Here is an 18,544-nt window from a genome sequence, read left to right as displayed (position 1 = left end):
TGTAGAGTAGTCACACCTGCAAATGATGAAATTTTTCAAGAACATCATGAGTGAATATCAATTGGTTGTCTCCATAATTTTTTCTAATTACTCAAAGAAGGAAAATATGTAGACAAGTAGCAATATAAGACATGACTGTACCAGTAAAAACAAGGAGAGTCTTGTAGCCAGATTTTGTTCAAATAAAATATCATTGTCCAGTCTATCACCCACCATGGACATTTTGGAGGTATGGATTTCGAACCTGGTACGCAGGATTTGACATAGTAAATGATCTATTCTTTGAATTATATAATCAATCCCATGACATGATTATTTTAAGGGCAAGAGATCTCTACTTGGTTGCATGGTATCTACCCAACCGTCTGGCCAAAAGGGGAAGAGGTGTCATCTCACGGTGCCCTCTGATAGGGCGTAGAAAACACCACCAAGTAGAGATCTTTTTCCCTTATTTTAAATATAGGAAATGATAAATCCCATAAGACATTTTGCTATTCTAAGAAAATATTCCATTTGTTGGACATTTTGCATTGCATCAACCACACATCCAACACTTGAAATTTTCATCTTGAAAGTGCTTAAAAAGCTGAGTTTCATTTGAAGAAATGTTCATATTTATGAAGTACCTGTCCATCCTAGAAAATTAGTCGAGTGGTCGCAATGAAAGGGCAACCAGGATTCTCTCAAATGCATAAGGTTCCATACCTGCGAGCTCAAATGGTTACTACTATATATACATAAATGTTGTTGCGTCTTCTAAAGATAGGTTTACAGGGAACAAATGCCTGTATTGTTTGGTATACTGTTGAATGCATGATTTCAGTCACAGCTTAAATAGTATAAATTAAAAACATTTTGGATGATACATCTTCCATGTTAATGCTACAGACTGATTTAATCCCACATGATTCCAGATGCCTATAAGTAAAATGATTGAAAGGAGATTGTTTTAATGATACAATACACTCTTATCATGTTCAAATAGGAAGTTGGACTACAACACTACCCTCTTGTTCCCATCCTCCTGCAGTAGGATATATCTCCAATCTAATGAAATTTTTTTTTGTTGAAAGTATCTAACTATATTAAATTCAAGCTTCCAAACAGATCAATGCAGTATATAAAATTTGAATGCAAAATCAGGATCCAGATGAGCATATTTGACCAAATCATGGATTCAGTGCAGTTGGGTCTCTTGAATGTTGAAAACCCAAAGAGGAAAAACCATAATTATAGAGTTTGTTTTCTTTCACCTAAAAAAGGCCAATACAATAACTCCAACAAGAATTCTCAATCCACCTAAAAAGAAATACAGGTCTGCATACTTTTTTAGTAGAAAGTTCATCATAAACGTTGATGGTTTTCCAACGACAATAGGTTCCTTTTGAGTTGATCCACCCCCTGCATCAACCACACATCCAGCACCTCAAACTCAAACTGAAAACTAATTTACATCTGAAATTTTCATGTTGAAAGTGCTTAAAAAGCTGAATTTCATTTCAGGAAATGTTCATATTTATGAAGTACCTGGCAATTCTTGAAAATTAGTCGAGTGGTGCATTGAGTCATAATTGGTAGCAATGATAAGGCAACCAGGATTGTCTCGGATGAATAAGGTTCCATACCTGCATGCTCAAATCTTTACTACTATATATACAAAAATGTAGTTGCTTCTTCTGAAGATAGGTTTACAGGGAACAACTGCCTGTATTGTTTGGTATACTGTAGAATGCATGATTTCAGTCACAGCTTAAATAGTATAAGAAGTAGAAATATATTCATTTTTTCAAATCCTAAATTGAAAATCATTTGTATGATTTCATTTTGGATGATACACCTTGCAAGTTAATGTTACAGAGTGATTTCATCCGACATGATTCCAAATGCCTATAAGTAAAATGATTGAAAGGAGATTGTTTTAATGATACAATACACTCTTATCATGTTCAAATAGGAAGTTGGACTACAACACTACCCTCTTGTTCCCATCCTCGTGCAGTAGGATATATCTCCAATCTAATGAAAAAAAAAATTCGAAAGTATCTAACTATATGAAATTCAAGCTTCCAAACAGATCAATGCAGTATATAAAATTTGAATGCGAAATCAGGATGCAGATGAGCATATTTGATCAAATCATGGATTCAGTGCAGTTGGGTCTCTTGAATGTTGAAAATCCAATGAGGAAAAACCTTAACTATAGGGTTGTTTTCTTTCACCTAAAAAAGGCCAATACAATAACCGCAACAAGAATTTTCAATCCAACTACTAATTTGGGGCTGCCCAAGACGCCATGGTCCATTATGCTAATTTTGGACAGAACTATTTTCTGTCTGTAACTCAGAGATTCAGAATTAGCAAAGAAGAATGTACAATGAACAATACGTAATTTTGAATAAAATATATGAACATAAAAATAATACAGAAGTAAAAAATCAATATACATCACCATACCTCAAGCTTATCACAAGAGTTCTCAAAAGAATTTTTAGGACATCAGATAAAAATTGTTCTGCACAGTACAGGAACAAACATTAGGTCAATTAATAAATGTTAAAAGTCTTAAAATTGCTCTGTACAGTATAGATCCAAACCTCAGTTGAACTAACTTTTAATGAAGTTTCATATCAGTCTTCATCAGTATATGTTGTTGAATCATCAAATCTGGAAAACCAAATTACACATCAATGATATTGTTTGATAACCATTATTTGACATTAATTTTTTTTTTTATTATATAAGTTAGTAATCTTACCTATTTGGTAACAAAACCTCTTGATAGACCACATTCTTGGTAAACGAACCACTTTTCCTTTGTATCTTGTTGTTATTCACTAAAATCTTGGTTGTTGACATTGATATACCTCTTGATAATGCTACGTACAATTGTCCATGTGAAAATACAGGTTTAGGAATATAGATTCCAACATGTGGTATTGTTTGACCTTGTGATTTATTTATTGTCATAGCAAAGCTAAGCCGAATTGGGAACTGCTCTCTTTTTAAATGAAAAGGGTGACCTTCATTTTCTGTTGGTATAAGTAGTATTCTTGAAAGAGGAACGAGCTTACTAGCAAATTGTCCAATTACAATCTCTGCTAGGATGACATTTTTTTGAAATTAACGACAGACCAAACGGGTACCATTGCATTCTCCATCTGCAGGATTCAAATTTCTCAATAGCATTATTGGACAATTTTTCTTCAAAATTAACTTATGTGGTGGAAGTCCTTTTGGAGCCAATGAATTGAGGAATTCTTCTGGATATTGAGTTTCTGCACCATCGGTTGCTGAATCAAAATTGTAATATGTAATACTCTCTCCGAAAATAGCTCAATAAGACTGTGTCATTCTTAGTTGCCAAGCTTGCTCGTTGTGTAATGTACTCCACCGAATCAAAATGTTGTTGTAAAGAAGGGAATATTGCATTTATCAACTCATCTTCAGATTTTTCTTCTTCTTCGTAATTTATCACCATTTCATTTGGAATTTGAATTAAATCTTCACATTCAGTTGGTTCTTCTCCATTTCCTTCACTTAATAGTAATTCACTGAAACATGAATCAGTTATTGCCCTTATATTAGTTTTTAGTTGCAACTTCTTCATTTTCGGCCATAAGTATAACATTACTAAACTTGCATTTACCGTCTCTGCTCTAGTTCCTTGAGGAACCACTAGAAGTACTTGCCTGAAGTCTCCTCCGAATACAACAACTTTTCCTCCAAAAGATTCTGAATTGTTGGTTATATCCTGCAATGTCCTATCAAGTGCTTCAATTGCTTGCCGTTTTGCCATTGGAGCTTCATACCAAATGATGATTTTGGCTCTTTTCGTATTAATTTAGCTGTCGGACTTTGCTTAGAAAAATTGCAAACACTTGAATCATTGATATTTATTGGGATTTTAAATCTAGAATGTGATGTTCGGCCTCCTGGCATTATTGCAGCTGCTACTCCTGATGTTGTTGTTGCGAATGCAATTTCATTCTTGATCTTATCGTTGCAAGTAGTGCACAATATAAATATATTTTTCTTGTACCTCCAGGCCCATCAATAAAAATAAATACCACTCTGGTTAGGATTTATCTGCTTAAGAATGACATTGTATGCATTGTACTGCTCTGGATTTAAATTATTTGCCGCATCATAATCTTCAGGAGGAACTTTAATTGAATATTCATCTACTATTTCTCTTGGATGATTTCCATTGAACTGATTGAAAATGTTTTTTATCTGGGGTAAATCATAATCTTTGATGCTTTTGCCCATGCTCTGTAGGAAAGAATTGACACTTCTTATTGTTTCAATTGTATGATATTCAGATCCTCCACTTCTTTTCTGAATGTCTTCAAAAAGTGCTTCAAAATGATAATCCCAAAGCTTTCTAACATCACCAGGTTCACAATAAACAAGTATCATTGTAAAAAATTTGGGTACTATGATAGACATGTTGAAAGCAGCTGAATCTTCTAAACATTCTGAAATAGCATTATCACGTTTGAGAAGACCTTGCTTTTGAGCGGCTTCTTTGAAAGTTGAGCATTGTATATCATCAACACACAATAGATGTTCAAAAGATGTTGGGCCTCTTACAAGATTTAATAATAACCTTAAATAGAATCTCTCTCCTTCCGAAGGTTTCGTTGAATTGACATGTCCTATTGCTTCTTTCAACTTCCTTTGGGTCCAACATTTTCCTTGTTGGTTCCACACATAATGCTCTGAAAATTCTCTGTACAAATATTTTCTTGCTTCTGGATATATAGAGTTCATTTGGAAAAACTCAGTGAGTATTGTTTTATATGTATTATCTGAATGAAGTACATTTTTCAAATTCTGTTTTTCCCAGTACCATACCATTTGCTTATTTGGTAGATGCAATTGTAAATTTATAACATATGGGAACATTTCATTCAAGTTGAATTAAAAAATTCTCCACATTGCTTCTTGTGCAAACACTCATCTTGCATCTTTGAACTACTTAATTTCATCCATCAAATATTCTTCATTATTATATGATATGGAAAAAGCTACACGATCATGACCTTTGTAAACATATTTATATAGGTACTTGACAACCTTCAATCCAGAACATATTTCAACATTAATGTGACAATCATATCTTCTGAGAAGATATGGATTATAAGGAACAACTCATCTTTTATCCAAATATTGCCTTCGTACCTTAGCTTGTATTCCATTATTTCTTCGTCTATAAATAGGATAAGAATCTTTACCCAGTATTGTATTTTCATTAAATGAATGAGGATATCGATTCTTACATGTTCCATCCCTCATGCATGCATTTTTCCTATTCAAATCTCCACATGGTCCGTGCATCATATGTTTCACAACTTTTTCATGTAAAACAGGATATTCATCAGGATCTAGAATTAGCACAAAGATATCTATCAAAAAAATCAGCATTTAGTATCTTGTACTCCTTTTGAAATATTATCAATATGTGTGCATGTGGGAGCCCTCTTTTCTGAAATTCAATGACATGTACATGTGCAGATACTTTACCAAAAATGGATCTTTTAAATAATTGGTCCATTAGATCCTGTAACTTTGCTCAAAATACCCTGGCTGTAAGATCTGGTCTATCTTGTGGAACTTGTCCTGGTTCAAGTTCTTCTTGTATCTCAAACCACTCTGTATTGCATGTCATAGTGATGAAAAGATCAGGTTTGCCAAATCGCTGTACTAAAGCTATAGCATCAAGATACCTTCGACGCATATCTCTTGGTCCTCCAATAAAAAATGCAAGCAAAACAACTTTGGTCCCAACTTGATCACCTCTAGTATCCCCAGATAAAACACTATCTACAATTCCTTGATATAATTCAGCTCTGATATTTGACTGTCTTGATCGATAAAAATATAATCTTGTCGCTTCAATTTTAATATACATATTTACTACATATTGATGTAGTAATCGTCCAGCACATAAAAGAATAGAAGGGTGATCAGGACGTATCTGAAGCTTTTAACAATAATAAGCTCTTGGAGATATCCTGTTCTTTTTACTCTCATCAAATCCTACATTATGTAAAATTAAAATTATATTTATTATTAAATCTTAAAAACTAAAAATAAAGTTAATATTAAAGTTTGAACATACCTTCAACATCGTCTTCTCTATTAATAACTGATTCCTCGCTTGTTATATCATGTAGAATAGTATATGGTTCACTACTTCTCTTAATGTTTCTGTGCCATCCAATTTCTCTATTTGGGTATAGTAAATGATACTGCAATAGATCATAGCAACCATAATAATGTTTCACTCGATGTTTCTTTCCTGAATTCCCTTGTATTAGTATGTCACATTTTTCAGTCTTACTTGGATTATTTCCTTCCACCCAAATAGCTGCAACTTGATCAACTGATGGTAAATTATAAACTCTCTGATCCAATTGTACATAACTTTTGATTATTATTTCATAATTTTCCATTGTTGGAACATCTTTCAAGCTTCTGAAGAATCGTGCATACGAATTCTTTGAAATAATCTCCATTAATTTCAAAATTAAAGGCTCTTTCAGTTTTGATTCTTGTAATATTTTCATTCTATTTTGAAATTTATTATCCGTATCATAAAAATATAACTGCAAATAGCATGGATTTTCTTTTTCTGACAAAATTAAAGGTAATTCATGATACACTTGGCCTTGAACTCTAAAAGTATATATACCTTCTCTACCATTTGCAAGATCATTATCGATACGAACTCCAAAAGTTGTGAAGGAAAATATACTGTTGTATGCACGGATAAATCTTCGAATTTGAAAGCTTCAGATGTGTCAGAGGTGAACAAATAATACAATTCATCTGGAACCATTGTAGGTGTTAAAAGACCCTTTCCGTTGGAGCAACAAAATGAAGGTGGTTCATACTCAAATTTCTTTGCTCCACAATGTGTACATTATGGTACTTTTTTAAGTGCATGCAAATCAGAAAATTCCGGTTGTAATACTCGTGTATTATGGAAAAAACTAATTAGATCTATAATATATAAATATAATAATACTAAAATTTATAATTTTTAAAAGGTAAATTATCCAATACTAACTTTCGATATCAAACGCTTGATTTGTTGAATTTTCAGGATTTGAAGTTGTTGATGTTGATTCTGTAAGTTGTGCTCTAAGTAACCATTTTTTGTTCTTGTATCGTTTATTTGCATGTAATGTCTCTCTTCTACTCTTTTTATTTTCATTATATCTTTGACGTTGATTTTCTGTAAGTTTGTATTTTGGTGGCATAGTAATGTAGGGAAAAAAACAATTAAGTTTTGATTAACAATTTTTAAAGAAACAACTTATTCAGAAAAATTATATTTAATTAAAGGGATTTTTACAATTACCACCCCCAAATCTTTCATATCTACAATTATCCCCCCAAAAACTTTCAAACAACTAATACCCTCTCCTATTGCATACTAATGACAAAGTGACCCCCACCGTTACAGACCCGTAACGGAGGGGGTTAGTAGTGATACTGTGCTGTTGTCACGGAATATGTAGGACCAAAATGCCCTTCATCCAAACCCATCCTCTTCACTTCCTCCTCACTCCACCAGTTGCAGCAAACCGGAGGAACAAAAACACCTTCGGCTTCCTTCTCCACCGAACACCTCCTTGCTCTGTGACGACTTCCTTCTCCGGCGAACACCTCTTGCTCCGGCAGCGACCATCTATGCAAATAACTTCTTCTATGCTTCTTCTTCTTCTTCTGTGCTCCTTCTCTGGTCCTTCCAACTGTCAAAGCTTGGTACATATGGAGAAAATTTGATTCTCTTTAAAACTTTGGATTCAATTATACCTTCATCATGAACCGAACCCAAAAGGGGGGGGATTGGAAGTAAAATCCCTCTTCCGAGGTGAAACCAGGAAGTCATTGAGAAAAAAAAATGAATTAATTGAAAATAGCCCATGAACCGAACCCAAAAGGGGGGATTGGAAGTAAAACCCCTCTTCCGAGGTGAAACCAGAAAGTAATTGAGAGAAAAAAAATGAATTAATTAAAAATAGCCCACCTGAAAGTTGAAACCATGTGTAACATTTTAAAATTTTCAAAGGAGTCCTGAAGGATGATGATGAAGATTGATGCTTTTAGATCTTTAGCAATTAGGATTTTTTATTTTGGCGATTTGAGAGCTCTGATCGAGTCCCTGTACAAGAATGTCTGTTCTTCCTCTGATCTGCACTTTCAGATGTCCATAGAAATAGAGAGGGGCAATCCTGGAAAGCAAATATAAAAAAGGAAATAGAAGCACAACCGTATGGTTGTCTTCAACCTTACGACTAACCCAGAAAAGCATAAACAGCTGCAGTTCGAAAGAGATTACACCTTCATGGGTTCTCTGTTGGCTCCAAATTTTCAGGGGTTAGTCGATATTGAAGATCTCTCTTGGATGTACGTCAGTATCAGCCCAAGTACGAAGCAGGAGAGATGTATTTGATGTTTGAAACTACCACTAGTGGGGGAGGGTAAATCAGATATGAAATTAGCTTTGCAACTCACTATTACAGCAAGATTTGGAAATGAGTATTCTACAGGTAATGTCGCCCTAGCACAAGTATTAAAGGCCCAAGTTTTGAGGCTAATAGGAGCAGATCTATGAGAGACCGATGTCTCTCTTATACACCCAGAACTTGTTCAAGAACAGGGGAGGTTTCAGGGTATGCGACACGGCGAAGAAACAAGGAAAGAGTAGGAGAAAAGGGAAAGGGTGAAAGGGCGATTTGGGTATTTTATTTTTGAAAGTGAAGAGGAAGTGATGAAGAGGTGTTCGCCGGAGAAGGAAGTCGACGATGTTCTTGTTCCTCCGATTTGCTGCAACTGGTGAAGTGAAGAGGAAGGGTTTGGATGAAGGGCATTTTGGTCCTACATATTCCGTGACAACAGCACAGTATCACTACTAACCCCCTCCGTTACGGGTCTATAACGGTGGGAGTCACTTTGTCATTAGTATGCAACAAAGGAGGGTAACAGTTGTTTGAAAGTTTTTTTTGAAGGAGATAATATTAGATATGAAAGATTTGGGGGTGGTAATTGTAAAAATCCCTTAATTAAATCAGAAGACATTATTAAATATTGCTTATGAAAAATTCGAATGAATAGTGCTAACAAAGGTTTCAGTACACTTACAAAGAATTAGTAATTGAATATAATTGAAAGAAATGTAGAGCAATTAAAATTCTTTACAAGTGATTACATATATAAGAAAAATATTTGACTCAACAAATTTAGAAGTCAACTTACAAAGTTACTAACAAAGCAAAAGAAATGAATAATCCAATTAAAAAACAAAGGTAAACATCAATAAAACTAGGTAAGAAAAATGTACAAGTAAATGACAGAATTAAAATTTCAATGAAAATAATCAAGTTTTTCATCCATAATAACAAAAGCAAAGCACTGATGATGTAGGTAAAGTAGAATGGGAGAAAGAAGGTTTTGAAGAACCTATATGATTCCAGAGAATTCACAAAGAAAGAGGGTTTATAATGATTAGCATCGACGTTGATCATTCACGAATAAAACGTCAGAATCACAGGTTTGCTCGAATAAAGACATTTTCTGGGTTGTATAAAAAGACTTCTTACATTGACCTGAACAAAATTAAATGTTGAAATTCGAATCAGAAATCAATACAACTAAACATCAATATCAAAATTCAATAACTGCTAAGAATAGAAAATGTAACTACCATTAATAGTTAAACATACATAAACAAAGCAAAGAAAGGTAGGAATAAACCTATACTAACTAACTAACCGATATACGCTCTCTGTCTCTCTCTCTCTCTCTCTCTATCACTCTCTCAAATCAGCTCTTAAATATCTACTCTACAGCTACATATGGTCACACGTGAATTTTATTTTTATTATATTTTTTTCTCATTACTTATATTTTTAAGAAACTATTGATACCCTTTATTATCTATTTATTTTTCTGCTCAAATATTTTTCTTTCCATTGAAACGATAAAACTACAACATTCACTTCTAACCAACTGACTAAAATCCCAAATTTCATTCTCAAAAACTGTATTCTATGCTAAAAAGATCCATTAAACCAATATCTTGAAAAGCTGCATTTGTTTTTCAAAATTGCAATCACAGGGCATTAATTTAACGAAATTTGTTAGCTTAATGTATTACATGTAAATTAGGAAACTCATTAACTTTTATTTTTATTTTTTTTTAACTTTTTCAGGGGGGGTTGAGAACATTGCATTCCAGTAAATTTATATTTGTACTTTTTGATGAATGTCCATTTTTATGAACCATACTCACCACCTTCAGAAGTATTTTCTTTTTCTTAGAATTTTGGGGTTAATTCACTTCTGCTATTTTCATTTTTGCATCTTTTGAGCCAATGTTTTTCCACAAGGACCAATTTGAGTTCACTAACCGATATCAGTCTCAGTTACAAAGTTGTGAAGGCATCGCCTAAGTCACTGCCTTGGCATTTAGGCGCATTGGTCACATAGGAGGGCATTTTCAGAGGTGACCACCACTACTATTCATTGGTGTGACAGTGCCTACCCACCTAGAGAAGCAACACGATCCGCTTATGAAGCATATAATCCGAACAATGGCACCTTTCTCCAACCATCACTTTTAACCCTAGTACTGTCTGGATAGGGGAAGAATTTTTAAGAATTTTTCAACACTTGTCATAAAACGGAATCTCTTAACATTCTCCCTTTTCATATTTATATACATTTGCATCATAATTTTAAAAATATGGGGAAAAATATTTAAGAATTTCATAAAAAGGAATCTCTTAACATGTTTACAAATTCCTTTTACCAACAAAAATAATTTGTATTTTAAAAAATTTTTAACATGGTACGTATTGATTAACTAATATGGCATAGGGAAAGAATTCGTATCATAATCGATACGAAGTTAAGAAGATAATGATACAGATCAGTTAAGTTTAGCATTGTTATTTTAAACCTTCTCCATGTAAATACACATAAATTTAAAGGAGAAAAGATAATAAGAGAATATAACAGGGGTATGATGCAAATCTACCCCATCATACCCCTGTTATTTAATCTTTGTATTTGTAACGGTCAAATATAGTTGTTGCAAAGTAAACAAAGTTGAATTTTCAAATAATTTTTCAAGTTTTATATTTCTGCGTACGTGAGCAACTCAAATTGTATTGAAACTTTTTTTTTTTTTGGGGGTTTAAAAATTGTCTTGAAACTTACTTGATCAATAGATGAAACTTATATTCGTAATCAAAGGGTTCAAATCATGTGATAGATCCTCGTCATTAGAAGAAGGGAACCTTTTATTTAATATATATATATATATTTTTTTTATGATGATTCCATTATTTTTAACTATCTATTGGTTCAACCGATTGTCATGAAACAAATGACGGCAACCACAGCGAAAGAAACATTCAACATTACTTGCCGTGAGAAGTGGGCCTGCGAGGAAGTGACCAGAAACATAGAATAGTAAGAGGCGTACATGACACGAATCGTTATCACCCATTAATTAATAAATAAAATCAGATGATTATTTTAATACATAAATTATCGTGTAAGTAAAGACACGTATCTCTAAAATCAGATGATTATTTTAAGGTGCTTCAATACACAAATTCTAAATCCATTAATTTTTTAACAAATTAAAATTAGACTCTTCGTTACACGGAAAAAAACTTTTCATTTACTTCACTAATTTTGAAATCCATTAATTTTTTAACAAATTAAAATTTAAATCTCTATATCAACTGCACCATCAATAATTTTTCATCTCCTTTTCTTTAGAAAAATGTAGAACTCAGATAAATTAATTATCTGTTCACTTAGAGTCCGTTTGATAATATTTCTATTTCTTGTTTTTGACGTTTTTCTGTGCTAGTAACACTTCTATTTATTGTTTTTGACGTTTTTCTGTACTACTGGTATAGAAAAACGGAATCTATCTTTTGAGCGCACCGGACTGTTTTTATGTACCAGTAAAAGAAACGGGATAAAAAAATACACAAAAACACGTTTTGAAGAAACAAGGGAAACACTTCAATTGAAACAAAATAAGAAAGGATACTCAAGAGCCTAAAAGAGAAGAGATGGGTGGTCTTTGTTGGGCCATATGACCACCACTCCAACCTCCTCTCATGGCGAAAGCGGTGATTGAGATCGGTCTTGACGATGATGAATTGGTGACATACGAGCTCTAAGTCTCAACTGTTTTATAAGGGTTCCATCTCGACATGGAACGACATTGAGATGCATTAGGAAGAAGAAGAAGAAGAAGAAGAGGGGGTGGGGTGGAGTGGTGGGGGGTGGGGTTGAGGAAGAAGAAAGAAGTGAGGTAGAGTGGGGTATATTGTCTTTTTTTGCATTTTTAACACCGCACAAAGGAACGTTGATAGATCTTACAGCAAAGCATAATCGAGGAGGGGAGTAATTTACTCAACAAAATAAGGAGTTTTTGCCTGATAAAATCTTGGACACCAGCGAGAAGTGACCCTAGCGACGTCGTCTTCTCCATTTGTGAAGATCCGAAGGTCTCCTCCACTCTGCGACATCGTCTTCCGCCGCTACTCAGGTAAATCCTCTTCTTCTTCTCCTCCACTTGTATCTTCTTCTTCTTCTTCTTCTCCTTCTTCCTCTGCGCAGCTTCTTCTTCTTTTAATTTTTTTGCTTGCGATTTATATCATTGTACTCTGATTTTTGCAGAAACACTTAGAATCCAAGGCTTTGAAGGTAAAACCCGTCTCTTGCGAAGGTCTACTCACAAGCCCTGACCTCCCACATACCAATCTAATCTCCAAAAGGTAAAACTCCTCTCTACTTCTTCCTATTTGTCAAAAAAATAAAAACCACCCCTTTTGTTTGATTTTTTTGTCTTCCAATCTGGTTCTCTTTTTTTTTTTTTTTTTTTTTTTTGTGCAATGTTAATGGAAGTTGTGTAATGTTTAATGGAAGTGTTCTGATCTGGTTCTCTGTTTATTCATACTTGATGATGAAAGCAAGAACAAGCAAATGCCCAGGTATAAGTGTCCCTTTGTCCTCGCAGACCAAAATCATTTGTGATTGCAGATCAGGCGTGAAATCAATTTTTTTTTTCTTTCTTAGCCTACAAGTGGGAAGAAGTTGGATGAAATCCATGGGTTTAAATATCAGATTGAAATCCACTGCCATAAGTGCACAGTGATCTCTTCTTTTAGCCATTGTCTCTTTCTTTTAGTCACTAGTTGATTCCAATATATTAAACCTTGATGAAATCGTTTGATCATGTTCCTGCATTGGACTTGAGGAGCCAGGTTGAATATTTATAATTCGTAGAGGAATAGAAAAGAAGGTAAAAGGAAAAGGATTGAGACCTGGGTTGGTGTACCTCTGGTCAGAAGTTAAGGTAGTAGATTGACTGTTATGAAGTCTGTTAATTTCATGGTCCCCTAGAGTTGGGAATTGGGTTTTGGGGTTTGTACTGAAAAACTTGTCATCAACCTTTGTTATTATTTGTAACTTGCAGCAGTAGATTGGTATAATTATATATTAATGGTACAATATATAACTTGTTCCCCTCCCCCCCCCCCCCTCCTCCCAAACCTCCAACTTAGAAGATGGTCCTTGTGAGCACCCAAGAGCCTCTTGCTAAATTGAATTTTATAATTACTTACCCACCCCTTGCACATACAACTGCTGCTGAACCTTAGAGCATTCATTTGAGTAATGACCCATGGTATGGCTTCTAAAATGCTTCACATTGGCTTTGTTTGCTTGAGGTCTTTGCTGGACAATTTGTGCAGCAGTCTGAGATGGAGTAAAACAGGCCTGTGGGGGTGTGTTGTAGGGGCTATACCTGAAGTGAAGTGGGGAGAGCTGGTTAGCGAAGAGAAATGGGTCTTCTTCTTCATAAGTTACTGTTTCATGACCAAAGTATTGACTGATTCTCCATGTTTCAAGAGGATTGAGAATGGGTCTTCTTCTTCATAAGTTACTGTTTCCCCATTAGTCATATTATATTTGTAGTTCAATGAGGTTTGGATTTCAATTGAATCTGTTTCATTAGATTTGGGTTAGGTTTGGGTTACTTGTAAACTTCAAACTCTACTTGTTGGGTCTTTAGCTCAAATTGGTAGAGCACTTGGAACATGCACATGTCTCAAGCACGTTCTAAGGGGATGGTGGTTCGAATTCACCAAGATCCTTTTTGCATTGTCATACATGATCATGGTGGATGTTTTCATCTTAATTAAAAGTACGTTTAGTCAAGCAATGATATTTCTATAATAATTCATTAATTTGGTAAAAGGTGTTTCAGAATAGATTCTACCAAACGGATTTGTGTTGTTTTTCTGTTCTAAAAACGTTTTTGGAGCATGTTTACCAAACACCATTTAGGGCCCAGAAACATGTTTCCAGAGGTTCTCTCAACATTGTCTTCACCATAAATCTGTACTTTCCATGTAAGTTCTCTTCTATTTAATATTTCACAAACTTTAGATCATAACAGTATATTATTTTCTAGATCTTCTTTCTGCTTGTTGAGTGATGTTGTTGTTGTTGTGATGGTGGCGATGCTGAGATTCTTCCTCCACATTTTCCGACAAACGTACGTAGTTTAACTATACATTCCCAATTAAATTAAAGAAATTCAAAGAAAATACGCTGCCTTAGGTTTACGCCCACATGCATGGGCAGAAGCTGCGAAAATTTTTTTTTATTTTAATTAACAAAGAAGGGGTCATCACCAGAATCTGTAGAGGAGGACACAGTGAGAGACTTGAATTGGCATTCAATCCTAGAGCCGAACATCATAGCTTCTTTAAAGGGTTTGGTGAGCTCTTGTTCATACTTAGTGAGCATCACACAGTAAGCTTCCATGAACTGATCAAGTGCTGGGTCTTCACCTAAGCATCCCCTTCTGTTCCTAGCCATGGCTTCCTCAGACGACGCATAACCTTCCTCTAACTTTGCCACCACTTCAGGTGGTGCTCCAATCTGTTTGGAAATAAGAAAAGGACACCCATCTCTCACTATAGGTCAATGGGTATCTTTCTCAATACCCTAAAAATTAACAAAAATTAATCAATAGACTATTATTGTTAATCTTCTTCTTCTTCTTTACCTTTTGGCAGTTGACGTAAGCAGATAAGAGAAGAGGATAGTAGGGATGAGACATGATCTTAGCTTTGATAGAAGAAGAACAATTGCTGGTGGTGGTGGTTGTGGTATAGTTGAGCATGAGGGAAGAGAACCCATTCCAACTATTACTGGTATTGTGATTAGGAGGAGAAGTCATGCAGCAAAACCCATTTCCACTACTACCATAACCACCACCCTGAATCTCTCTCTCTCTCTCCCTTATATATTAATTAAGAGTATTCTGTTAATAATATCTTTTGGAAGTTCTCCCGGGTTTTATGCTCTACTGCTTTCTCTGGTGTTAGATAAAAAACCATAAATTCAGATTCAGGGTTCCTTTGGAAATGAGTGATTTTCCTTTCTGCACATTAAAAGCATTATTACTTCAGTCTCTTCTTTGATTTTTCTCGCTTTGGGTCTTCCTTCTCCATTCCTATTTTGTTTTGTGTTAAAGGGTCATTGGATTAAAAAGGAAAAGAAAAACAACAGGCACAAAGCCCAAAAACAAACGAACTAAAACAACTACTCCAAACAAAGGAGGGACATCCCTCAATTACCAAAACCGATATCTCGGTAGACCCATGGCATCATGAGCCAATTGATCCTCAATGTGTTTAGGAAGAGCACAGTTGGTCATTGAAGAACCCGATTTCACTGCCTGTTTGGCCAAGAAGTCCGCTATGGTAAGATATTGTTTTATATATGGATAGTGATATATATATATATATTGTTTTATGGACAGTGATATATATCTTACTATTTTGTAAAAGTATGAACACATGCTTGGTGGCTAAACTTTCATTTGACACTTATACCCTCATTTCATTTAATTTTATTTAATATTATTTATTATTAGCAATATATGAAAAATGAAAAAAGAGAATATAATATAAAAGATTGGGGCATCTCTTGGGAAGGGGCGAGGGAGCGACGACCGACGAGCACGACTGAAAGGTTATAAAAGAGAATAAAAATACAATACATCTCTTGTATATATATATATATATATATATATTGTTTTATGGACGGTGATATATATATACAAGAGATATATTGTATATATATATATATATATTGTTTTATGGACGGTGATACATGGAATCACTATAGCCCTTGGCATATAGTTTATGCAACGTAAGCCTAACACCATTGTTGCATGTGCATATCTCTCTCTCTCTCTCTCCCTAATGTTTGCAACCCAGATCTTTATCCCCTCTAGGTCTCTGTCCGACTCAATTCTATATATATATATATTATATATATATATATATATTGTTTTATGGACGGTGATACATGGAATAACATATCTATTAAAATAAATACAAGATACAATAAAAATAAAAAAGGTAAGAAAATCAAAGATTGAGAAGAGTAGAAGAAAGGGTAATTGCTGAACTATAAATTCTCCTTTATCAAAAAAAAAAAAACTCTCAATTCTCAACCCTAACCCTCATCAACAAAACGGATAGGATATTATCCGAATTCGTCTGAAAACTAATAGGATATTATCTGAATCAGTCCGAATCTAATCGGATACAAATATAATAATGCCACTATCCGACCGCATTAAATCCGTTTATATCCTTAACTTCTTCCTTTCTTTTCTTGTTTCTTTCTGTCCTCTAGTCTGTTTCTTCCTCTTCTCGACCCTTCCGATTTTCTTCCTCAGGAAATCTCATTTGTACCCACCAATTTAATGTCTTGCCTCACTTCTTGACCAATAGGCATCCATAATCTTTGTTTGACCATGGTACCACTTTCCCATGAAAAGACAATGAAATCCTTTGTTTTAGGTCATAATAACCATGCAACCACTAGACCATTGCGAAGTTACCAAACTACCCTTGGTCTGACTCAAAATGACCATGCAATCCTTTAACCATGGTGGTGTTATCAGTATACCCTTGCTTTAACTTCAAACTTCCTTATAACTAATAGACCTCATGAATCCATTAAACCCAAATGTACCTATTGGTTCAAATTAATTAAGGTGGGTCTAATACCTTAACTTAAATAAAATTAAATAACATCTAAGGTGCTTTAGTACATAAAGGAAATATATTTTCTAATTACATGTGGAGTTTGGATCAGCTACCCACATGGGGACGGGTGGGGACAGAACCAATGTGGTGTTATCAGTATACCCTTGCTTTAACTTCAAACTTCCTTATAAATAATAGACCTCATGAATCCATTAAACCCAAATGTACCTATTGGTTCAAATTAATTAAGATGGGTCTAATACCTTAAATAAAATTAAATAACATCTAAGGTGCTTTAGTACATAAAGAAAATATATTTATGTGGGTAGCTGATCCGGATTCTTACATGTATAACATGCACATTTTTTAATTAAATAAGGAGGACTCAAGACCATAGATTAGTTCTTGCCTTCTTGGTATTAAATTAAAAATTATACCGAATAATTAACTAAACAAAAATTTTCACGTACCTCCCTTGAGGTTTGCCGTAATTACACTTTGACCAGTGAGGTTTGGAATCTCACTTTCCAAACTAATTAACAAAAACAACCAATCCGTTAACTGTACACATTAGTTGCTAATGGTAGGAATTACTAAGTCCTATTATGACCAATATACCCTTGATGGGGTTAAATGATACTAATGTCCTCTTCTTCTTCCTAGCCGCATGGTTTTGCGAATGGTTATCCCTTCCAATTCTGACACCCTCCAATTCCCTCCAATCCCTCACATGGGAGTGAAATGATCACTTACCCATTTGCCTTGGGAAATGTGTCCAAGCAGTGGGTAAGTGGTCATTTCAGCTCCAATGTGAGTAATTGAAGGGGAATTGGAGGGTGTCAGAATTGAAGGTGATAATGGTCCTGGTTTTGCTGGGTTTTGAAGAAAAAACAAAAAAGGAAGTGAGCATAGCCATGGGCAACCTCCTGAGCCAGGGGAAACCAAAGGGGAAAACAATGTCCACATCATTTCCTCCCCATCTTCTTCTTCTCCGCCTGGGTTTCCTCTTCTTCTTCCTATTATTATTCCATTTTTACTGCTCCAATTTTCCTTGCACCACAGCCAATATCACTTCCCTTTCACCTTCCATTTCTGAAATCTAATCTAATTAATTAAAACCCTCAACCTAAAGAACTCACCCCAAGGTAATCGTCTTCTCAAACGGCAAATGGACAAACTCCCATCCGAGCCCCAATCTATAAAAACCCTAATCTTAAGAGAAACCCCCAAATCAGGATTTAATTTCTAGAAATTCTTGAAAACCCTAACCCAAAAAACCTTGAAGAGCTCTTTCGTGTGAGAATCTCCTTACTTCCCACATTTAACTAATTTTTCCCCACTATACTTTTTGAGAAATAACTGATTACAATACCCAATTGCATCTATTTCTATGTTCTCTTATTCCAGCAATCCATGTTCTCTTCAAT

The 18,544-nt window shown here is 34.6% G+C and overlaps 2 protein-coding genes across 2 annotated transcripts; both read right to left on the bottom strand.

The window, feature by feature from the left end:
- Positions 1 to 4,977: 4,977 nt before the first annotated feature.
- LOC122644840 lies at positions 4,978 to 5,914 on the bottom strand. Its single transcript, XM_043838235.1, has 2 exons — positions 5,585 to 5,914; positions 4,978 to 5,079 (listed from the first exon to the last, which is right to left on the bottom strand). Exons 1-2 carry the CDS (start codon positions 5,912 to 5,914, stop codon positions 4,978 to 4,980), a joined length of 432 nt encoding a protein of 143 aa, XP_043694170.1.
- An 8,801-nt stretch (positions 5,915 to 14,715) lies between these two features.
- LOC122644779 (homeobox protein SBH1-like) lies at positions 14,716 to 15,292 on the bottom strand. The gene is made up of 2 exons (XM_043838181.1): positions 15,119 to 15,292; positions 14,716 to 14,991 (listed from the first exon to the last, which is right to left on the bottom strand). Exons 1-2 carry the CDS (start codon positions 15,290 to 15,292, stop codon positions 14,716 to 14,718), a joined length of 450 nt encoding a protein of 149 aa, XP_043694116.1.
- Positions 15,293 to 18,544: the final 3,252 nt, after the last annotated feature.

Source organism: Telopea speciosissima, chromosome 1, assembly GCF_018873765.1.
Source record: "Telopea speciosissima isolate NSW1024214 ecotype Mountain lineage chromosome 1, Tspe_v1, whole genome shotgun sequence".
NCBI lineage: Eukaryota > Viridiplantae > Streptophyta > Magnoliopsida > Proteales > Proteaceae > Telopea > Telopea speciosissima.
Note: the sequence above shows the minus strand (reverse complement) of the source record. Positions and strands in the feature narration are given on the sequence as shown.